Source organism: Ailuropoda melanoleuca, chromosome 7 (genome assembly GCF_002007445.2).
Source record: "Ailuropoda melanoleuca isolate Jingjing chromosome 7, ASM200744v2, whole genome shotgun sequence".
Classification (NCBI taxonomy): Eukaryota; Metazoa; Chordata; class Mammalia; order Carnivora; family Ursidae; genus Ailuropoda; species Ailuropoda melanoleuca.
This window is the reverse complement of record NC_048224.1, coordinates 137,671,281-137,693,033: the sequence shown is the minus strand read 5'-3', so window position 1 is coordinate 137,693,033 and position 21,753 is coordinate 137,671,281. Positions and strand designations below refer to the sequence as shown.

The following is a 21,753-nucleotide window of genomic DNA, read 5'->3' as shown; positions in this document are numbered from 1 at the left end:
GTGCTAATAAGAGCCAAGGGCTTTAATACCATTGTCTTGTCTTAGAAGATGTAAAAAAAGTGGAAGGTGCTTAAAACTTTTACAGTTTCTTGCTCTTACTTTTATTACCTTTTCTCTACTGTACTATTTTAGATTAATGAAATAATAAATCTTTCATCCAACTGATTTTATTTAATGTTATGGTAAAATGTTAATCTTGCGATTCTCAGCACTGTAAGAGGGGCTCCTTCAAAGATCATATATTGTATGAATATGCGCCATGAAATCTAGGCCATCCTGTGAAAAACACACTGGTGATGATGGTAAAGAAAATAATTCTTGTAATTTTTTTTTTAGTGAACCAACACAAGTAGGAAAAGTATATTTCCTTAGGATTTGGGGTTTATCTTTTGTGAGAGCCCCTTGTTATTTCTTTCAGGATCTCCGTCCCTCTCTCTGTGTCTCACACACACACGCACAGGCGTGTGCTCTCCCGTGCATACACGCACACACGCAAGAGAGTAACTACACATCGTGTGGGTAGTTGGGAGGAAGCCGAAGATGCCATTCTGTTTCCCCCTTCCTGCCTGTCTAATCTTGAGTAAGTCACCAGAAGTCTTCCAGAATCCGCCTTCTCATCCTGACGCCATGTCAAATTCTCTCAACTCCTCCTTCCACAGCTCCCAGCAACAGTCCTCGCGAGGCCCTGCTTCAAGGGCGCCCCACCTCACAGGACTCTTTCTCTGCCTTTCCACAGAACTTTCCAAAGCCCTCAGAAACTGTCTGAAAGGACAGTGAAACTTCACCGCGAAAGCTTTCCCAAACGGGGGCCAGCCATTCCCCAGCGCTGACTTTGCCTGCGCTCTGAGCGTCTGTGTTCGGAAACGGCGCCCCTGGCAGCGCTTGGACTGACTCTGACAGATTTGTTTCTCCCTTCGTCATCCCACCAGATGGCTTTAAAATGAATATAGCATTCAAATAACTACACAGAAAAAATCATCCTATAACCAGTTGATTCATATAAAATGTGTGAAAATCATATTATACCATTTATTTTTCCACTTAGAATTAGTAGTTTCAAAAGTTTTCACTTTACATAAATGACATAACATAGCAAAACAAGCATGTTCCACATGGGCCTAAGTGCCTGCCAGTCACTTTTCTGTGGTGTGGGGAAATCAGGGCAGAAAGTGGTGGATTAAATGTGCATAGTTTTGAAGGGATTATTTTCAAAGGCGCCTGAAAGTAGGACTGAACTAAAAATGTACATATTTAGATAGAACAGATAGATATCTGAATAATTGTTAAAAACAAACAATGGAAGGTTAGTAACTCGAGGCTCCATGCAACTTGCTTTCAAACTGTGACTCAATTCAAATTCTTTGTATTTTTTCCACAAATGAAGTAATCTGAAGATGCTATTTCATCAAGAAAATGATATCTGGTGAGACACAGAAAACTGAGGTCCTGGAAGAAATAAGGGGCTCTCACAAAAGTACTGGAAGTCAGTCATACTAAGTCTATTCAGATTACCTCCAGAACTTTCCATTCCTCCTTGAACAACTGGTATAAATCCTCCGGGGAATAAGGATGAGGCTCTGACTAGGACGCCATATTTTTTAAAACATATCATTTAATTGTCAACATGAACAAGAAACCACCAGCAAGTAGGACTCCCTGGCAGCCACCACCACATACTGGTCATTTTTCACTTATGTTCAAAATAAAAGCACCTGATGTGAAAGCCACGATGTTGAGAATGTTAAGAGAACAGCATCACAAGCGAGTTTGCCAAAACTCGTGGTGACCAGTTGGAATCACGTGACAGGAGGCGGAAGGCTCCTTCGAGAAGTGAGGGCTCGTGGTGTAAAATACGCAACAGGTTACTTATTATTTGAAGGTGAAAATGCTCTAGAGCAAAACAGAGTCAGTGAAATTAACAGATCTTTTCATAAATGCTTAAAGTAATTAATTTGACCCTATAGAATATTCCATTTAAATTGTATTTCTGGGGCGGTAACAAATTTTAAAAATAATTCTCAATTACAGAAGTAATTTATGAACCCATTTATCTTGTAATCAGAGACAGACTACACTTCCGACTATCATCTCAAAAACACGCCCTAGATATTATCACTCTCGGGTTTTTGGTGTGAATTATTCCAGATCATAAACATTCTTCAATGTCTGTGTATCTGTATAAAATATATAGTTAGGCAGCTTCTTAGGTACCAAGACTTATCCGCTACCATCTACTGTACTTCCTCCTCTGAACCCCTGTGCTGGGGACGTGGGAGCAAACTCGATGCACAAAAATCCCCAGGCATGCGGAGACCTCAGCAACCTTACAGAAGATGTGTGACCTGAGGGACGAGACTAAAGCAGAGAGGAGGGAGCAAATGTTCTGGAGAGGCGGGGAACGCTGGAAAGGTAGACTATGGCAGGGAGCGAAGCTTGGCATCCTGCAGACTGGGGATTTATCAAAACGGCTTACGAGGGCTATTCTCAGACCGCCTTCGCTCAAGTCGTGAGCTGGAAGCAAGTGTTACCTTGACTCCATCTCCAGGAGCATCACCCAGAATTGTCTTCATCCCCTGGGGCTGCCTGGGGACGGCCGGAGCAGCGGCTCGGTCCACTGATTTGTCAAAGCCTTGCTGAGAATCCTCACTTGATTCCAGATCTTCCTCTCCAATTTCTCTTTCTTTTCTTGCTCTCCCTTTTCTCCTTCTCCTCCTTTTCTTTCCAAGATGCAGTGAGGAAGGGGAGTCCAGCACTTAAGCGCTGTGCTGCTTAAGGGCCCCTGGCTGACGGTTTGGGTAAGAAAGACTGGGATCAGAACCGGCCCCCCACGGGATGTAGTCAGTGCGACTCCTTCAGCTCCCAGGTGAATTATCAACATAAAAAGACGCGAGCCGAAAGCCGCAATCTGCTCAGACTAATAAAGGAATCTGTAAGTGCGTTTGATCAAAGCTCACGCTATGATGCAGCCTCTGCTTTCAAGTCCCGTCATCTGAATAAAAGGGCTTCCGATGGTTACATTAAAAGATATAGATCGAGTTAAATGCAGTGGAAAGAACGCAGCATAGCAAGATGTAGATGCCGGTCTCAGCAAAGCAGCCTTTCCACTGAAACCAAACATGAACCGCACCTAATACCTTGATCAGTATGCCGATCTGCAAGGCTCCATTTCCTCATATCTAAAATGAGGCCATTACCATTCACCCTGCCGACTCCCCTTTTCCCGCGCACAGTTGTTATTAGGTTTAAATCAAATAAAACCAAAGCTCTGAATAGCTGTAACACATTCTGTACATGAGAGGAGTCAACATGCATAAAATATTAAAATTTCCAGTGCCTCACACACTGACTCCAGGCCCACAACTACACAGAGAATAAACAGCACGTATGGATCGGAAAACAAACTCAACAGCACCGAAGGGAAGACGTCTCTCTCCGTACCTGAAACAGAAGGAGATGCCACGGAGTTGCTACAATGTACAAAAGTGGGAGAATAGGAGGCTAGGACCCCCTGCTGACGGCACAAAGCTTCGGCGCACAGAGTCTGATTTATGTAAAGGGGCGTGGAGGCAATCCCCCGACACCTCCAAGACCCATCAGAGCGACAAGAAGATCATCGTAGTTTTAGTTCAGAGAATTGAATTTCTAGCTAACGCTCTATGCAGTTTCACACAGCAAAAGACGGCTCTGATCCCTGCTGTCTCCTAGCACTGCTTTTGAAACTATGGAAAAGAATGACTATTAATTCCTGCTAACGATTCAGAGCCCAAAGATGAACACTGGCTGCTTAATAGAAACATGATTGTGACTCTTAGCAGTTTGGGAATCATGCTACAGAAACAAGCAACAGCCATCCATTAGGGCCTTACTGTTGTTTCAACAGCTCCGCGTTCGGTTGGTCCTGATGAACCACCCGGAGGAGAATCATAGCAATTCTTCCTGCAAGTACCAACACGTTTTGAACAAATGCTGGGTGGTTGGTTGAACATGTGACTTCTGATTTCGGCTCAGGTCATGATCTTAGGGTCATGAGATCGAGTCCAGCATGGGGCTCTGCATTGGGCATGCAGTCTACTTAAGATTCTCTCCCTCTCCTCTGCCCTTCTCTCTCTCAATTAATTGATTAATTAATTTAAAAATTCTTTTGCTCTCTGACTAGCATGAAAGTATAATAGGAATAGGCTTTATTTCTATGAAGTCAATGATTTGTCTTATAGTATAGAGTGTATGTGAAGTTACATTTTGGAGAAGCTGAAGAAAGCATGTCTTTCCCTAACTATTCCAAATGGAACACACAAGCAAACATGCAGCGAAAGATGGATTTATTTATTTCTTTTGTCCCGTATTTTTAGTCTCCTTTGCGGAGTGAAGGAGTGAGGAAAATAGACCAGTGCAATGAAATGGGAACCTGTTCCCATTTTTTATTTTGATACACTTCTTCAAAGTTCCAATGTGTGCTCCAATGTAATACCAACGCCAGCTGCGATTCTGAATATCCCAGCACATGCAGAGTACAGAAGGAACGGCAGCTGCCGGGGGACATCAACTGCTTCCCCGTCACCAGCGTTTGTGACCCTGTGCTGTATGCCTGGGCATCAGAGGACTGATGGCGTCACACACCGTGCTTACCCCCTGCTGGGGAAGACCTGTTCCAGATGCCCTTACCTTTTCCCTACAACTCAAGCCTCCTTTCAGTATTAATAAAGCATATTGTCCTAATCGGTGAGTACTTTTTTTTTAATTTGAGAGAGAGAGAGAGAGAGAGAGCAAGAGCAGGAGTGGGAGAGGCAAAGGGAGAGAGAGAATCTCAAGTCCCCTCTGCGCAGAGTGGAGCCCGACGTGGGGTTTGCTCAGGGTCCTGAGATCACGACCCGAGTCACCGAGAGTCGGACACCTGACCGACTGTGCAACCCAGGGGCCCCTCTGTGAGTATTCTTTAAAGGGAAAAAAATACAACAAGAAAATCTCAAAGTTACGTATTCAGGCACCACTACTACCCGAAGACTTACTTAAAGATCCCGGCAATGACTCAGTCGCGATGACGTCAGCTTCCCGAGAGTCTGTTTAACCATTCTGCTGTGACCCACCTCTCCCGCGCCCGGCTCCAGAGTGCTGAGGGACCCCGTTCCGTGTTAGTGACGCCCCCTCGCTCCCTTTCTCATCCAGCCTCCGTGACTCCTCTAGGCCGCGTGCACCTCCGCTTTCACACTACTTAAAGCTCATCTCCATTATTAGTTGAAAACAAAGGAAAGGTGAAGACGATAATAGAGAGGGACTAGGTGGGACAGGCAATGAAGTCATCAGTCATCGGTCTGACATTCAAGTTCCTCTTCCCTTGCCGCAGGTGCACGAGGTGCCAACGTCAGCCCCGCGGTCCCCACCAGTGTCTTCTGAGTCAGCGCCTCACATGTCCAGCAATCCAGAGCCATCAGAAGGGAAGCCGTCATCTTCAGCCTCATCCGTTCTCTTGTGTTGTGTCTTGGAGATGCCCCACTGCTTTGCAACACTGTATTTATGGTGGATTTTGGTAATTGTTAGGCTTTGCCAAAGCGCTTAGCCGCCAAGCTTTTTGCCACCTGAGCCCATGCTGTTGCTTTATAGCCAGAAACGTACAGGGACTCCTGCTGTCTGGGGCTTTCTTCTGTTTTCCATTCCCGTGTCACTATGACCTTCTCAAATGCTTTCTAGTTTCAAACCTCCTGTTCTGCACACTGGTCATGGATGGCATTCTGATGTTGCTTCAGGTGCTGAACAAAGTCGGAACTGTACCACACTGTTTCTGGGGAGCCCCCTAGGCTATTCCATCTCATGTTGGTTCTTCCCTCTGGAAGGAGGTGTGCTCTCTCCCGCGGGCCCCTGGACTCTGCCCACCAAGGGGTCACAGGACAGAATGAATGTTTCCAGTCAGAAGATTTTGTCACGGAGTGAGGTGGAAGGGACAGCGACCTTCTCCGCATGTGGCAGCTGAGAAGCAGCAAACGGGCTACATAACCCTGGACAAGCCAGGAAGTGGGTTTGAAGAACACGGACCCCCTACCAGCGAGGGGCCAAGAAAGCAGCACCCTCACCTGCTCTCCTTTAGCTCCCTCAGAAAGCCTGAGTGACAGAGGTGACTGTGACACATGGGCAAACATTGCAGCTGCGCCGAGAAAGGAGCCTGTTGGCTCCCCGCACGTGTCTGCCACCACACCGTGACCAGGGGAAGTCAGAAGGACCCATGTGTTTCCAGGGACTCTGCTTAGTGTCTCATCTTGCCAAACACATCAGAGTTTTTGCCAGGGAGGCTGGGGCACCACGACGACTCAGCTCGCTGATCTAAACCCTGAGCCGCTATGTTAGTCGCATGCTGGTCACTCACCTGCCAGCCTTGCAGTCTGCACCGCTGGAGAACAAGGCGACACTTCTCCTCGGCAGACAGCGGCTGCGTCGCGCCCGGGAGCGTATCGGCCAATGGCTTGTACCTGTGAAAAGCGGCAGAAACACGAAAGCTGTGACTGAGTTTGTCAAGCAAATGCTTCTGTTCAACAAGGTCGTCTCTGTCACACTGTTTCTTAAATCTTCTCCAATCCCCACCTGATCCTTCGAGCCCCCAGATCTCCAGCCGCTGTGCGCTTAATATCGTCCAACCGTGAAACAACCCTCTTCTGTTACATGGAGAAAGATTTTTAAAAAATAAACCAAATATATATTTCAATCTTTAATGTATGTGTAACGCTATTAGCATGGATTGATGGAAACCATTTAACAAAGGAACACTGAAGAGAAAGGAAATTCCTAGTTTTCATGGAAATATTTAGAATGCTCTTAAAAATATACCTCTTAAGAAATCTCAGGATTCCTTATGACCATTTGAAAGTGAATCTAGATGTAGTTAGAATCTATGATAAATGAATATCCAAACACGCAGAAGTTTTATTGGAGTGAGAGGTAGACTAGCTTCTCCCCATTATGTTACATAGCGAGTATTTTAAATCTTCTAGAAGGACATTCATTCATTCATTTATTTTTTTGAAAGTTCCTCTGAATAAGTGACTGTCATTCCCTAGCTGAAATCCATGGCAATATAATGGTTTTCTATGGATTTTTTTTTTAAATGCCTTTCAAAATTCTATCAGCCACTTAAAAAATCTATGTAAGATTTCCCTTGCATGCAGGGTATTTAACCTGACATGGAAGTAAAACCGCATTAGAAGACAGAGGAAGAGAAGGAGGAAGAGGGTCAGAGACGGAAGAAACAGGCAAGGATTTGTGTAACTGCATTTAGTTGCCCTGGTTTATAATTCCCACGTTGGGCGGCTCCGGGAATTTAATGCCAAAAGGTAAATCGCTTAAGTTCTCTGTGACTTTCTGTAAAATATCTTAGCTTTCCATCTAAAGTTTGTGGCCCCAAATTCGGCAACTTCTAAAATGAGTTGTTTCTTAGAGCACGGAAGGAAGCGCATCGCCTCCACGTCTTTATCCACCAGGCTCCCTCCGAGCAGCCGGGAGAGGACTGGGCGCGTGCCCCCCGAAGGCCACACCAGAGCGGGGCACCCCTCTGAAGTCCTGCCGGTGCCACCCCGCAGGGAGGTGCCCGCACCGTGGGCAATGCCGTAGTAACGGTGGGTCTGGCGTAGAATGCACGCCGAGAAAACACACCTATTTTGAATGTTTCAGTCACAGACCTTTCTTTCCTTTCTTGCATCCTCAGCATTATCACCACGCACTCAGCTGTTCGNCCACCCCGCAGGGAGGTGCCCGCACCGTGGGCAATGCCGTAGTAACGGTGGGTCTGGCGTAGAATGCACGCCTTCAGTCGCAGACCTTTCTTTCCTTTCAGTCGCAGACCTTTCTTTCCTTTCTTGCATCCTCAGCATTATCACCACGCACTCAGCTGTTCGTTGTCCGGGCTGAGAACGACCCTAAACTTGGTAGCCGTGCGTCGGACAGACGAAGTACATCAGCGTCAGCCACAAGCCTTCCTTCTCATACACACATTTTTGCTCCTGTATCGAACTCAGGGTACAGGAGGGGGTAAAAGTAGCTGCTAGCAGAGCCTGAGCAGGAAAATCCCAGTGCTGGAGGCAAGGATGTGAAAAACTTGCTCGTCATTTGATCACAGCGAGTGCACTGAAATGATCTGTGGAATTCCGAAGCATTCAGTGATTTTTTTTTTTTAATAAGAGGCAAGAATGTGATTTCCTGCCCAGTGGGCACTGGAGTTGGTATCTATCTTTTCTACTGGTCTTAGTGTGTGGTTGTTGCAGAAGAGACAAGGGTGTCTTCAGGGTAGAACAGAAGAGAGAAAATGGGTAGAACGGGGTGTGTGTGTGTGTGTGTGTGTGTGTGTGTGTGTGAAGGGCTGGGGCTGGGAGTATCCTGTGCAGAGGGAGTGGGGTGGGCCCTCCAGAAATGCAGGTGTGTAACACACACACCCCGCTGTGAGCAGACACAGATTATAGTTTACAACGTCTCAGGGGTTCAAAGGTGGTGGGTGGTGGACTTGCACAGTGGGTCTGACCAGGGGAGAAACCGGATGGGGGACCTAAACACAGCCTTGGGGTCTAACCTTGCAGAGACCTGCTTCAAGGCCCTTGGTCGGCCACTTCACAAGGAATCCCCCCTCTCAGTCCCAACTGCATGCATTTTTAGGATGTGACATGAGTTCTGTATTGTATTAAAAGCAGAAGTCTAATTCCTATGGGTCCTCAAAGTGAGTGAGCTTTCCCAAGGGATGGGCCACCTCTGTGCATTCCACGGTCTGCTGGATTGCCTTTGCATGCGGCCAGTACTAATAAGAGATGGGAGACCAAGAAACCGGGCTGGGGGGAGTGGGGGAGGTGGGAAGTGACATTTCGCACACACTGAACGGGACCACGGGGCTTTTCATACTCCTCCCAGATGCAGGAGGCCTGTATGGTAATCTTTCGACAGTGAGAAAGCTGACGGTCACAGAAATCAAGGCTCTTGCCCAAGTTCACACAGATGACTTTATGGGTTGAACTGCATCCCCTGAAGATAACTGGATGTGACTTTCCTTGAAAATAGAGTCCTTGCAGATGTCATGCAGTTAAGATGAGCTCATTAAGGTGGGTCCTGGTCCAATAGGGTTGTTGTCTACCTAGAAGAGGTGAGTGCCACGTACAGACAGGGACACACAAGGAGAATGCCGTGTGACAAGGGAGACAGAGGTTGGAGGGATTGGGCCTCGAGCCAAGGAGCACCAAGGGTGACTGACCACACCCGAAGCTGGACAGAGGCCACGAAGAGGGGCAGAGCCCTGCTGACACCTACCTTTGGGACTCCCAGGCTTAAGAACCATGAGAGAGTGCATGTCTGCTGTTTTGAAGCCCCCCGTTTGTGGTGCTTTGTTAGGACAGCCCCGGGACCCTGAGAGAGATGGTGACAGTGGCTGAGCAGGGATCTGAACCCAGGACCACGTGACTCCAGAGGCACACTCTTGGCCATCACCGACACGGTGCAGGCAGGAACCAACAAGCCGCCAGCCCCAGACATCTCTACAGCAGGAAAGAAAGGGCTGGAGCGTGAACGACAGAAAAGGTTAGAACTCAACATCATCAGCAGGACACCGGCCATGCAGCGATAAGAATTCTAGGTTCTCTGACCTTTGAGTGACTGGGCCTCTGACGGCAAACTAGAGCTCAGAATGAAATACAGACTCATTCAAGCACTCAGGAAAGCCAGCACGTTCCTACCATTTAGCCAGACTTACACAATGAAATGAAATCACTCAAATTATCTTTTTATTCTCTTACAATTGTCTCATTCTGGAGCTCTGCTAATTATCACTGAGAACTGAATTGACATAATTCAAGTATCTGAATACAGTATTAACAAGTCAGAACAAAGATCTTACAATGGGTGCTTTTTTTTCCTCACTTTATATTGTTCTTGTGACACCTAAAATGGTATAATTCTGACATTTCAACTGAAAAGACAAACACATCATCTCAAACAGAGTGAGGTACTCTATTTTAGAGTAATTAAAAACATCTTGTCTTGTGGAACGCAAGAGCCATCTGTAGGTGGTGTCACAGGTCGATCACTAAGCTAAAACAGGATCTCACAGAAATTTTACCCTGGGGCCGAGGGGGAATAACGAGCCTGGGGCAGAGCAGGGGTGCTGAGCACAGCGGTGACCGGACACGGGATTTTGCAGCTTCTATTCCCTACACCCTCTCAGCCTCTGTCGCCCAAGATGAGGCCACCTCGACCCACCCAAGATCTTGGTATTCAGACCTGCGCCTAGAGTCAGAGATCAACTGACTCGAAGATGTCAACGTCAAGTTCCCTCAACAGCTCACTGTTGCCTCATCCTGGTTTGGGTTGGAGGGAATGACTGGGATCCAATTCCATGTCCAGAATCTGGGTCCTGGGGCTCATTCAATCAGTCGACCAATAAGAACAGNCACACAAGGAGAATGCCGTGTGACAAGGGAGACAGAGGTTGGAGGGATTGGGCCTCGAGCCAAGGAGCACCAAGGGTGACTGACCACACCCGAAGCTGGACAGAGGCCACGAAGAGGGGCAGAGCTCTGCTGGCACCTTCCTTTGGGACTCCCAGGCTTAAGAACCATGAGAGAGTGCATGTCTGCTGTTTTGAAGCCCCCCGTTTGTGGTGCTTTGTTAGGACAGCCCCGGGACCCTGAGAGAGATGGTGACAGTGGCTGAGCAGGGATCTGAACCCAGGACCACGTGACTCCAGAGGCACACTCTTGGCCATCACCGACACGGTGCAGGCAGGAACCAACAAGCCGCCAGCCCCAGACATCTCTACAGCNGTGTGTGTGTGTGTGTGTGTGTGTGTGTGTGTGTGAAGGGCTGGGGCTGGGAGTATCCTGTGCAGAGGGAGTGGGGTGGGCCCTCCAGAAATGCGGGTGTGTAACACACACACCCCGCTGTGAGCAGACACAGATTATAGTTTACAACGTCTCAGGGGTTCAAAGGTGGTGGGTGGTGGACTTGCACAGTGGGTCTGACCAGGGGAGAAACCGGATGGGGGACCTAAACACAGCCTTGGGGTCTAACCTTGCAGAGACCTGCTTCAAGGCCCTTGGTCGGCCACTTCACAAGGAATCCCCCCTCTCAGTCCCAACTGCATGCATTTTTAGGATGTGACATGAGTTCTGTATTGTATTAAAAGCAGAAGTCTAATTCCTATGGGTCCTCAAAGTGAGTGAGCTTTCCCAAGGGATGGGCCACCTCTGTGCATTCCACGGTCTGCTGGATTGCCTTTGCATGCGGCCAGTACTAATAAGAGATGGGAGACCAAGAAACCGGGCTGGGGGGAGTGGGGGAGGTGGGAAGTGACATTTCGCACACACTGAACGGGACCATGGGGCTTTTCATACTCCTCTCAGATGCAGGAGGCCTGTATGGTAATCTTTCGACAGTGAGAAAGCTGACGGTCACAGAAATCAAGGCTCTTGCCCAAGTTCACACAGATGACTTTATGGGTTGAACTGCATCCCCTGAAGATAACTGGATGTGACTTTCCTTGAAAATAGAGTCCTTGCAGATGTCATGCAGTTAAGATGAGCTCATTAAGGTGGGTCCTGGTCCAATAGGGTTGTTGTCTACCTAGAAGAGGTGAGTGCCACGTACAGACAGGGACACACAAGGAGAATGCCGTGTGACAAGGGAGACAGAGGTTGGAGGGATTGGGCCTCGAGCCAAGGAGCACCAAGGGTGACTGACCACACCCGAAGCTGGACAGAGGCCACGAAGAGGGGCAGAGCCCTGCTGACACCTACCTTTGGGACTCCCAGGCTTAAGAACCATGAGAGAGTGCATGTCTGCTGTTTTGAAGCCCCCCGTTTGTGGTGCTTTGTTAGGACAGCCCCGGGACCCTGAGAGAGATGGTGACAGTGGCTGAGCAGGGATCTGAACCCAGGACCACGTGACTCCAGAGGCACACTCTTGGCCATCACCGACACGGTGCAGGCAGGAACCAACAAGCCGCCAGCCCCAGACATCTCTACAGCAGGAAAGAAAGGGCTGGAGCGTGAACGACAGAAAAGGTTAGAACTCAACATCATCAGCAGGACACCGGCCATGCAGCGATAAGAATTCTAGGTTCTCTGACCTTTGAGTGACTGGGCCTCTGACGGCAAACTAGAGCTCAGAATGAAATACAGACTCATTCAAGCACTCAGGAAAGCCAGCACGTTCCTACCATTTAGCCAGACTTACACAATGAAATGAAATCACTCAAATTATCTTTTTATTCTCTTACAATTGTCTCATTCTGGAGCTCTGCTAATTATCACTGAGAACTGAATTGACATAATTCAAGTATCTGAATACAGTATTAACAAGTCAGAACAAAGATCTTACAATGGGTGCTTTTTTTTTCTCACTTTATATTGTTCTTGTGACACCTAAAATGGTATAATTCTGACATTTCAACTGAAAAGACAAACACATCATCTCAAACAGAGTGAGGTACTCTATTTTAGAGTAATTAAAAACATCTTGTCTTGTGGAACGCAAGAGCCATCTGTAGGTGGTGTCACAGGTCGATCACTAAGCTAAAACAGGATCTCACAGAAATTTTACCCTGGGGCCGAGGGGGAATAACGAGCCTGGGGCAGAGCAGGGGTGCTGAGCACAGCGGTGACCGGACATGGGATTTCGCAGCTTCCATTCCCTACACCCTCTCAGCCTCTGTCGCCCAAGATGAGGCCACCTCGACCCACCCAAGATCTTGGTGTTCAGACCTGCGCCTAGAGTCAGAGATCAACTGACTCCAAGATGTCAACGTCAAGTTCCCTCAACAGCTCACTGTTGCCTCGTCCTGGTTTGGGTTGAAGGGAATGACTGGGATCCAATTCCATGTCCAGAATCTGGGTCCTGGGGCTCATTCAATCAGTCGACCAATACGAACAACAATATTGACAGCAGAAAATACACACATGGAATGCAGCAGGGGACAAGTCAGATGAGAACCCTTATATCCTATGACAGAGACAGAAGGAACAGAAACATAAATGAGGAAGGATGTCAGACATAGCGAGAGAGATGGAGAAACACGGCGCAGGAAAGGTTTCGCTGAGAGCACGTATGTGACAGCGGGGAAGGAAGCGGCGGAGCTCTTGGGGGAGCAGGGATCCCGGGTGAGGGAGCAGCAGACCCCGAAGCCCTGCGCGGGGCTCGTGTGTGCCTGTGTGAGCACTGCCCGGGCAGCGAATGTGGCTGGAACAGAGCAGGCAGAGGAAAGGTGCAGGGGACAGAGTCACAGGTAAGGATGTGACCTTGCAGGGGACTCTAAGGACTCGGGCTTGGACTCTGAGAGCCCCGGGGAGCGGCGGTTTGAGCAGACAGGTCCTACGATTTGACTTCGGAAGATCACGGGAGCTGTTGGTCTGGGAGTGGGCCTGTGAAGTGGACAGCAGGAGGGAAGCAGCCGAGTGGGAGGAGCTGGGTGCCGGCCGTCCACGGTCGTGGCAAACAGCAGGGTCTCCTGATGGACGGATGTGGACGAGGAGGGAGGGGAGCGGCACCTGCAAGCTGGAGGACAGAAGCGACATCCACAGAGACGGAGCGCACGGGGAGATAGCCGCTTCCCTGCAGCGATGCGGCACAAACCAAAGGGCGGTGGTCAGCACCACGGAGGGCAGCCCCAGGAAGAATTCTGCTGGAAGCCCCGAAGGACGTGGACACAGACGTCAGCCAACACCCAGACACAGATTCACGGCCGGTTGCCAGCCGCTCCGCTGGGGTCCGTTTCGCCTGTCACCGCGGCTGCCTCCTGCCTGGGACGGCCCTGACCGTCCAGGGGACGTCCTCATGCTGGGGTCCTCGTGTGTCCCCGAGGCCTAAACCGAGCCCTGTGTCTCGCTTCCCTTGTGAACGTGTCTGCCGATTTCGACTTCCCTTCCTCCAGCCCGCCCACAGCCCAGATGGCCAATACTCGATGAAGTGTGGGGTTTCGTGGCGAGTTCCAGCACAGTTACCGAAAAACTCTCTAACCTGCGCGCTAGTCACGAAGCACTTTCTCGACATAAAGGATTCAAGTATAAGGACTCACACCACCGAGCACGGGATGACTCCCAACTCGTAGCAGACATCACGGTCCCTGACAAAATCGTGGGTGGAAGGACCACACTGTCCGTGGTGCTCATTCGGGGGTCTCTCTAGTCTCAGAGGGGCAGGCTGAAGTGCCAGAGAGAGAAGAGCAAACAACTGAGACGCGTACAGCAGAACCCAAAGAATGTGATGAGATTAATATTTGCCTTTTCCAAAGTGATCACTCCTTCTAGCTTTAAGGAGAACTCGGACGTCCTATTTCTTGTGAACTTAGAGATAGAATAGAGCTATGGGGTGACCACCAAGTCAGGTCAAACACAGTAGTGACTCTCAGCTGACTCCTGCAAGAAGCTGACCATGAAACAGTAGGATCACTTCCTTAGGAAGATCCAAGGTATGTGTATCCAGCTAACACTTACAAAGAAGAAAACAAACCAAACAAAAACCCAACCACCTCAGATGCTCTTCTCTGAAACGCTCTGATTGCTGAATATGGACTCGTCTCTTCACGCTCAAGCACAATTCTGCTGTGGAAGTTTTGGTCCCAAGCCCCTTAAAATGTAATTCTATTCAGCAAATATTTATTGAGTACCATTACGAGCAAGATGCCCCCCAAGAAATGCATGGGCTACCAAGACGGGCAGAGCAACACTTTCATTTGACTGCATATGCTCATGTATGATGTTTTTGGCCAAAATTATATCTCAGAAAAGATGTGGTTTTCTTATTTCAAGACCTCATGAAATCTTCTTCTAATGGACATATTTTACCTAAGTCAGGAACAAAATAATATTTGGGGAGCGCCATTCACCTCACCCCTCAGGAACTGGACTGGATAATCCACAGAGAGACGGGACATTGCTCGAGCTCTAGAGGGGAGGCCGGGAGGGAGAGGCAGTCAGGAAGGGCAGAGGACGGAGGGGAAGGGCAGGAAGGCGGGGACTGGGGCTAAGCAATTGCAGAGAGGCCAGGCGAGGGAAGGCAGATCTGAATGTGGTCAGGTCTAAAGGTGAAAGCATGTCAACACTGACGAAGAGTGGCGGTGGCTGACCAGGGAATGCAGGGACCTGGGCGAAGAGGGACAGGGATGGCCCAAGACCTCAGCAGAGGGTGGGGGAGCACAAGCACTGGGCTCTGCTGGCTCGCCGCATAAATAAAGGAAAAGGTCCAAAGCTCAAGGGGGTAAGAGAACCAAGCAAAGTGTTTTGGGCATTTTGTTTTTCAGGGTCAGGGAAGAACCAGAGAGCCTACAGGCAACATTTATAGAGATATACAAAGCCTACATTCTATCATGCTTATTTTGGGGGTACTGCTGTTTTTCTCCAGATTATTTTGTTCGTTCATGTTTAGCTCTGGTAGGACAAAGATGTGGTTTCTTCTAGAACCATCTCCCGGCTACTTCCCCACAGGGCACTGCGGGACTCCTCCACCTAGCCTGCTTGCCAGAAACGTGGCTCTCCGTCTACAGTTAGGGAGGCATTTCACTTGTTCTGCAAACTTGCCGGGACAGCTCATTTTGCCCTTCATACGCCTGCTCTCACAGCAAACACAGTGCAGGTGCGGGGGGTGATTTTCTAGCTATTTGGGGCTAATTTCCAGCATTCAGAATGCTGAGTGGTGGGTTGAGTGTAACAGCTGCCTAGCAACGGGACTGACATACATCATGAAAATAGTGAGAAGTAGGAAGAAAAAGGAGCACAGAGGGCTTGGGGGAGAAATAAAATCTATTTCGATGTGGGGGGAGTGGAGAAGAAAGAGAAATGAGGCAGAGAGAGACAGGATTTTTTTCTTTTAACGAAAAAGACGTGAAAGCAAAGAGAAAAAGTTGTTAAAAATCGTCATTCACACAAAAATGCATTGTGTTTCGCAAGTGGGCACATTTTTCCTCCTCTTCCCGTGACTTAGGGTTTAAAGACCCCATCTCCCATGTCCAGTGTTCGTCCCCTGAACTCTCCGTCCTGTAGGGGCCGGCTCTGCTCCCCCACAACCGCCCAGCAAATGCACCGTTCAGCCTCCCAGACGGGGCCTTTAGCACATGCACCTGCCCATCACTCGGCCTGGTCTTCCCCCAGCTTCCCGCGGCTCCGCTGCCGGCCTTTCCACATTTCTTTGCACCTGCTGTGCCTTCTGCCTGGAGCCTAATCCGTGTCCCAGTGCATCACCTGTGTCCGCATACCCACGACGCTTCCTGTATATTCACGGGAAGGACAGGAAGGGGACATTAGCTGTATGTTGCAAAAGCTTTTGGGGCCTCCCGGACTGTGCAGGCCTGGAATCCGGACTTGAGTTTATGTTCACATCTTTGGGATCAACATTAAGCTTATCAGTGCTCATCAGGGACTTCGTATGACTTAATTAAGGGACAAAGACACTATGACAGGCCCAGGTGTCCTGCTTATGCCAGTGGTCAAGACTGACTTGCCCTCTCTTTCCAAATTACGGCAAATAGGCTGCTCATCTTTAGAGACATGGGTGCGCCATTCAAAGACATGGTGGCATTTCACATTTCCTTGTGCCTCCTGGTCAAGAGCCCCGAGAAGGACAGTTCTTGGGAAAAGTGGGGAGATGCTGGGAGGAGCTGCCCCCCTCTGGACGTCACCCCACAGCCCAGCCAGGCCACCTGCTGGCAGGGCGAGGGGACTCCCACCTTGCTGTGGGCGGGTCTCCAGGGTTGGAAATGGAGCAGGGGAGCAGGAGAGACGGAAGGAGGGCGATTAAAAGTGCCTACAAATTCCAGGTGTGATGACAGGTTATCGCACATCAACACGGGATTCTCACAACCCCAGGATGACATCTGCCAAAGCCATGTGACACCTTCAGTTAGTCTGTAGCAGAGCTAGGAGCTAATCTGGCCTCTAGTAAGCGATGTGTGAGATGAGCTAAAACCAGACACTTGCCCCTTTTGTCTCTGGACATGAGAGGATAAAGGTGACCATCACACAGGATAATACGTAAATGAGGAGTACTACTAAGACATGCAGGGAAAAACCAGACCCCATGGTAGTCCCTTACAGTCCACATCTTCTGCATTGGGGTTATTCCCTCTCTCTCTCCCTCTCTCTCTTCCTCCCTCTGTCTTTCCCTCTCTCTAACCCTCTCTCTCAATCTCATTGCGGTGGTGAGTATTGCTTCTGTTACTATTACTTTAACAACATTATGGTATTACTTTAATGCCATCACAGCCATCATTGTTAGGCAGACACTAAAACACAGCATTCAAAATTCACACTCAGAGTCTGGCTCGGAAACCACTGCTGGTAGAGACCCAGGAAGAAGAAGGAAGTGGTGTGGAGGGGTGAGGGGCTCTTGGAGCTCCCGAGTGTTTACTGGACCAGCCCAGAGGCTCGGCAGAGCCCTTCCCAGCCACTGGGAAGTCCGCAGCTGAGGGCGGCTCTCGGCCTGCGAGCTCTAGGGAAGGTGTGGGGTTTGCTTTCGCTCCAGCTGCGGCTGTGCCAGCTAGCTGACACATGGCTGGCCGGCGGGGGGAGGGTGGTGGTTGTGAATGCCGCCAGAGATTCGAGATTCATCCACTCCATGGTAGCCTCCTCCCAGGAAGCATCTGGAGCCCAAGCCTGCGGCAGAGCGGCTGGCCCTCCCGGAGCCACGGCCTTACCCCGTGGCTCTCATTCATGCATTCCGTGTCATCAAGCCGGGGCTCCCACCCCAGACAATACGGGAGGTGAATAATAAAAAAAAAAGAATGCTAGACTAGACCTCGGCTCCTGGGATTAGCCAGTACCCCTATGCAGATAAAAAATGATTTCAGAACATCTGCTAAGAATTTCCATGACAATGCTCTCAAGTTCTCTTCCTTCACGCCTGTCCCTCCATTTCATTTTATTTTTTTATTTTTTATTTTTTTTTTTTTAAAGATTTTATTTATTTATTTGGCAGAGATAGAGACAGCCAGCGAGAGAGGGAACACAAGCAGGGGGAGTGGGAGAGGAAGAAGCAGGCTCATAGCGGAGGAGCCTGATGTGGGGCTCGATCCCATAACGCCGGGATCACGCCCTGAGCCGAAGGCAGACGCTTAACCGCTGTGCCACCCAGGCGCCCCCCCATTTCATTTTAATTGCGTGATGTAACAGCGTTCTGTGTATTCAACAAATGGATGAAAGGGAAACACTGAAAGGGAAACGTCCCGGAGTGAAATGTACCCGGAGTTCCATTTCCGAAGCAGCCTGTGCAGCCCTACCATTGATCTCACCAGGTTTGGATTCACTTCTGATACAGCCCTCGGGTGTTTTCCTACACAGAAACCCCACCGGTGCATGCCCAGCACTCCAGAGCCATCTTCCATGGGGACACTGAAGACCCTGCCCTTTGGGGGTGTGGAAGTTGTAACAGGGCTGAAATAATGGTGCAGGCAAAGGCCCCAGTGCTGCTGCTCCTGGCCTCGTGCCGCACGGCCAGGAAGATGCTGAGCACAGTCAGTGCGGCACTGAAACTTCTGTGCTTGCGTCCTTCCTCCTCCGTATGCTGCAGAATCGACTGGCTCAGCCATCCCTTGCATTTCTCAGGTACAAGAACAGCTTGTTGTGAAAAACTGAAAAGAACAGACGTTCATTGGTTGTTCAAGCTGTTAAATAAGAGACCTCTTTAAGCTAAATTTGGGTAAAATCATCCCATTTCTAAAGCAATTTGCTCCTTAAGCAAAGACCCACCAGGGTCAGTCTGACCAACCAATCTTTTGAGTAGGGACAGAAAACCAAGGCAGGTCAATTTATTTGTTAGGAATATTTGTTTTTCCATTATTCTCTCCCTACCAAACAGAGGGCAATTCTTTCCCTTGGACGTGATTAAAACATTTTATGGAGATTGGTAGCTAATGCCAGTTTTATTATTTCAATAAGCTTATGCCTATTTCAGACATCAAATTCGGTTACTTACTGCCATACGAACTTGCTGTTCAGAATGTCATTGTCGTTACGACTGGTGAGCAGATCACAAAGAAGAATGACTACGATCTTCACAGGAACAATCTGGCCCTGCACCTACATCATACTATTTCAATAACAATGAAACTTCCTTTTGAACATCTACTTTGAAAGTGTGTGACAGGCTTGAAGGATGACTTGGAGATCAGTGTCTGGACCTAATTTTGTTTGTTAATTTCAAAAAGGATCACAGTGATCCCTGAACAGCACACATTTGAACCGAGTGGGTCCACTTACATGCAAATTTTTTTATAGCACGTTTTTGTAAACGTGCTTTCTCTTCCGTCTGATTTTCTTAACATTTTCTTTTCTCTAGCTTGCTCCCTTCTAAGAATTCAGTATATAATACATATACAAAATACGTGTCCATTGACTCTTCATGGTACTGGTAAGGCTTCCAGTCAACAGGAGGCTGTTCGTAGTTACATTTGGGGGAGTCAAAAGTTATACTCAGATTTTGACTGCATGGAAGGTCCACGCCCCAACTCCCACACTGAACATGTTCAAGGCTCAACTGTAATTATATTTTTTAGAACCACTTTGGGGAGGTATGGTTGACAAAAAGCTGTGCATTTTTACTGTATTTAACTGGTTGAGTTTGGAAATCAGGATAAATCTGTGAATTCATCACCACAAACTATGCCATAAATATACCCATCCCCTCTGAAAGCTCCTCCCACCCTCTTTGGTTTTATTTGCTTATTTATTGGTGAATGGAATATGTAATGTAAGATGTACCCTCTTAGAAAAATTTTAGGTATACAGAGTCTTGCCAGCCGTAAGCACGAAGATGTACTGTAGAGCCCCAGGACCTACTCACCTTGCAGGCAGACACTTTGTGCCCTTTGACCTTTCCCTCCCCGTTCCCTCCCCGCACCCCCCAGCAGCTATCAGCCCACTCTGGGCTTCTATGAGCTGGACTATTTGGGGCTCTACGTGTAAGTGAGCTCATACAGTGTTTGTCTTTCTGCATTTGACTTTTTGTGTTTCTGCAAGCCTCCAGATTCATCCGTGACATTAAAACGGCAGAATTTCCTTCACTTTTAAGGCTGAATAATATTCCACTGTATTTAAAAACTGCACATAAATTTTAATTTAATTTATCTGTCACTAATAGGTACTAATATCTTTAATTAAAGTTTTAATTCAAAAAAAGACATAATTGGGGCACCTGGGTGGCTCAGTCAATTAAGTGTCTGACTCTTGATTTCGGCTCAGGTCATAATCTCAAGGTGGTGAGATTTGTGAGATTGAGCCCCGCGTTGGGCTCTGTGCTGGGTGTGGAGCCTGTGTCGGACTCTCCCTTTCCCTCTCCCTCTGCCCCTCCCCCCACCTCTTGCATATGCACGCCCTCTCTCTCTCTCAAATAAATAAATAAAATCTTCAAAAGAAAGACATGATTAAAATTGGCATCAACTAATGCTCTCTCTGTGCCCACTAACATAATATCACACACCTCTGACATAGCGCACCCTTAAAAGTGCTGGTTTATACGGTTTTTACCTCTTACATTACTTCCTTTGAGGATTATAAATTAAAATTAACACATTGTACGATACTTTGGCACTGGAAGCAATGGTAAATGAGACATCGTCTCGTCTTTGGGTATCCTCTCTGTTGAATGCTGGACATTGTCGAGTGGACCCCTGGAAGTTACTTAATTTTATAGAGGTGTGAAAACTCATGGTTTTCGACTAAGCTGTTTAACAGCTCTTCAGGACTAGAACATAAGCGAGGGAAACTGATAACAATGCAGATAATCCCTTTCCAGAGCAATGCAAATGATGTTTGCCTTGGCAGTGCAAATAAATTTTATCAGTAGAGAAGATAAATCTCTATAAATCAGATTTTCATTTGAACTGGCTTTAACATCTTTTTAGTTCCCTCTTTTCATAAGGAGCTGAGTAAAATCTTTGAGATGTTTCATCTTTGTACGAGAGTCACGATTTTACCTTTTTTGAAAAATAACACTTAAGCACGAACTGGTGCGGGGTTTGAGAATCAGAAGGGACGCATTTGCATCCCAGCAACAGTCAAACCCAATTCACCTCTCCGTCCCAGGATGGTCCCCAACCTCTGCAATTCAGGCTCTGTTTCCAGATGCATCATTTTATCGAAANGTCATAAGGAGCTGAGTAAAATCTTTGAGATGTTTCATCTTTGTACGAGAGTCACGATTTTACCTTTTTTGAAAAATAACACTTAAGCACGAACTGGTGCGGGGTTTGAGAATCAGAAGGGACGCATTTGCATCCCAGCAACAGTCAAACCCAATTCACTTCTCCGTCCCAGGATGGTCCCCAACCTCTGCAATTCAGGCTCTGTTTCCAGATGCATCATTTTATCGAGACATCATGTGTCAAGATCACTACCATTTTACATGTCAAATCCAATCACTGTATTTCAGAGCTTTGTCCATCCGCCGCACTTTTCTATTTTCATCTGTAGCACCTGATACCACGACTTCTCCCTCCTTGAAGTGGCTTCAGTAGTCCTACCATCCCGAGGCTTCCCTCCCATGGGCCCCTGCACCCCAGTCTCCCTTCCCAGCCTGCCCGTCCATCCCGCTACCAAATGTGTGCGCTTTTCTGCACTTGCCTCTAGCTCTCCCAGACCGTCTTCCCTGAGCGATCTCAGATGCACTCAAGGCTGCAACTAGCATTTAGGAACTAATGACTCTAAATGTGCGTGTCTATNCGTCTTCCCTGAGCGATCTCAGATGCACTCAAGGCTGCAACTAGCATTTAGGAACTAATGACTCTAAATGTGTGTGTCTATAAAACACGACCAG

General features: G+C 48.2%; 1 protein-coding gene across 1 annotated transcript in view; it reads right to left on the bottom strand.

Annotated features, from left to right (window-relative positions):
• Nucleotides 1-21,753, bottom strand: part of MYO16 (myosin XVI) — a 484,344-nt gene that overhangs the window by 89,711 nt on the left and 372,880 nt on the right. Inside the window, 1 exon segment of the mRNA XM_034665464.1 lies at nt 6,356-6,458. Coding sequence (XP_034521355.1) covers nt 6,356-6,458 — 103 coding nt within the window.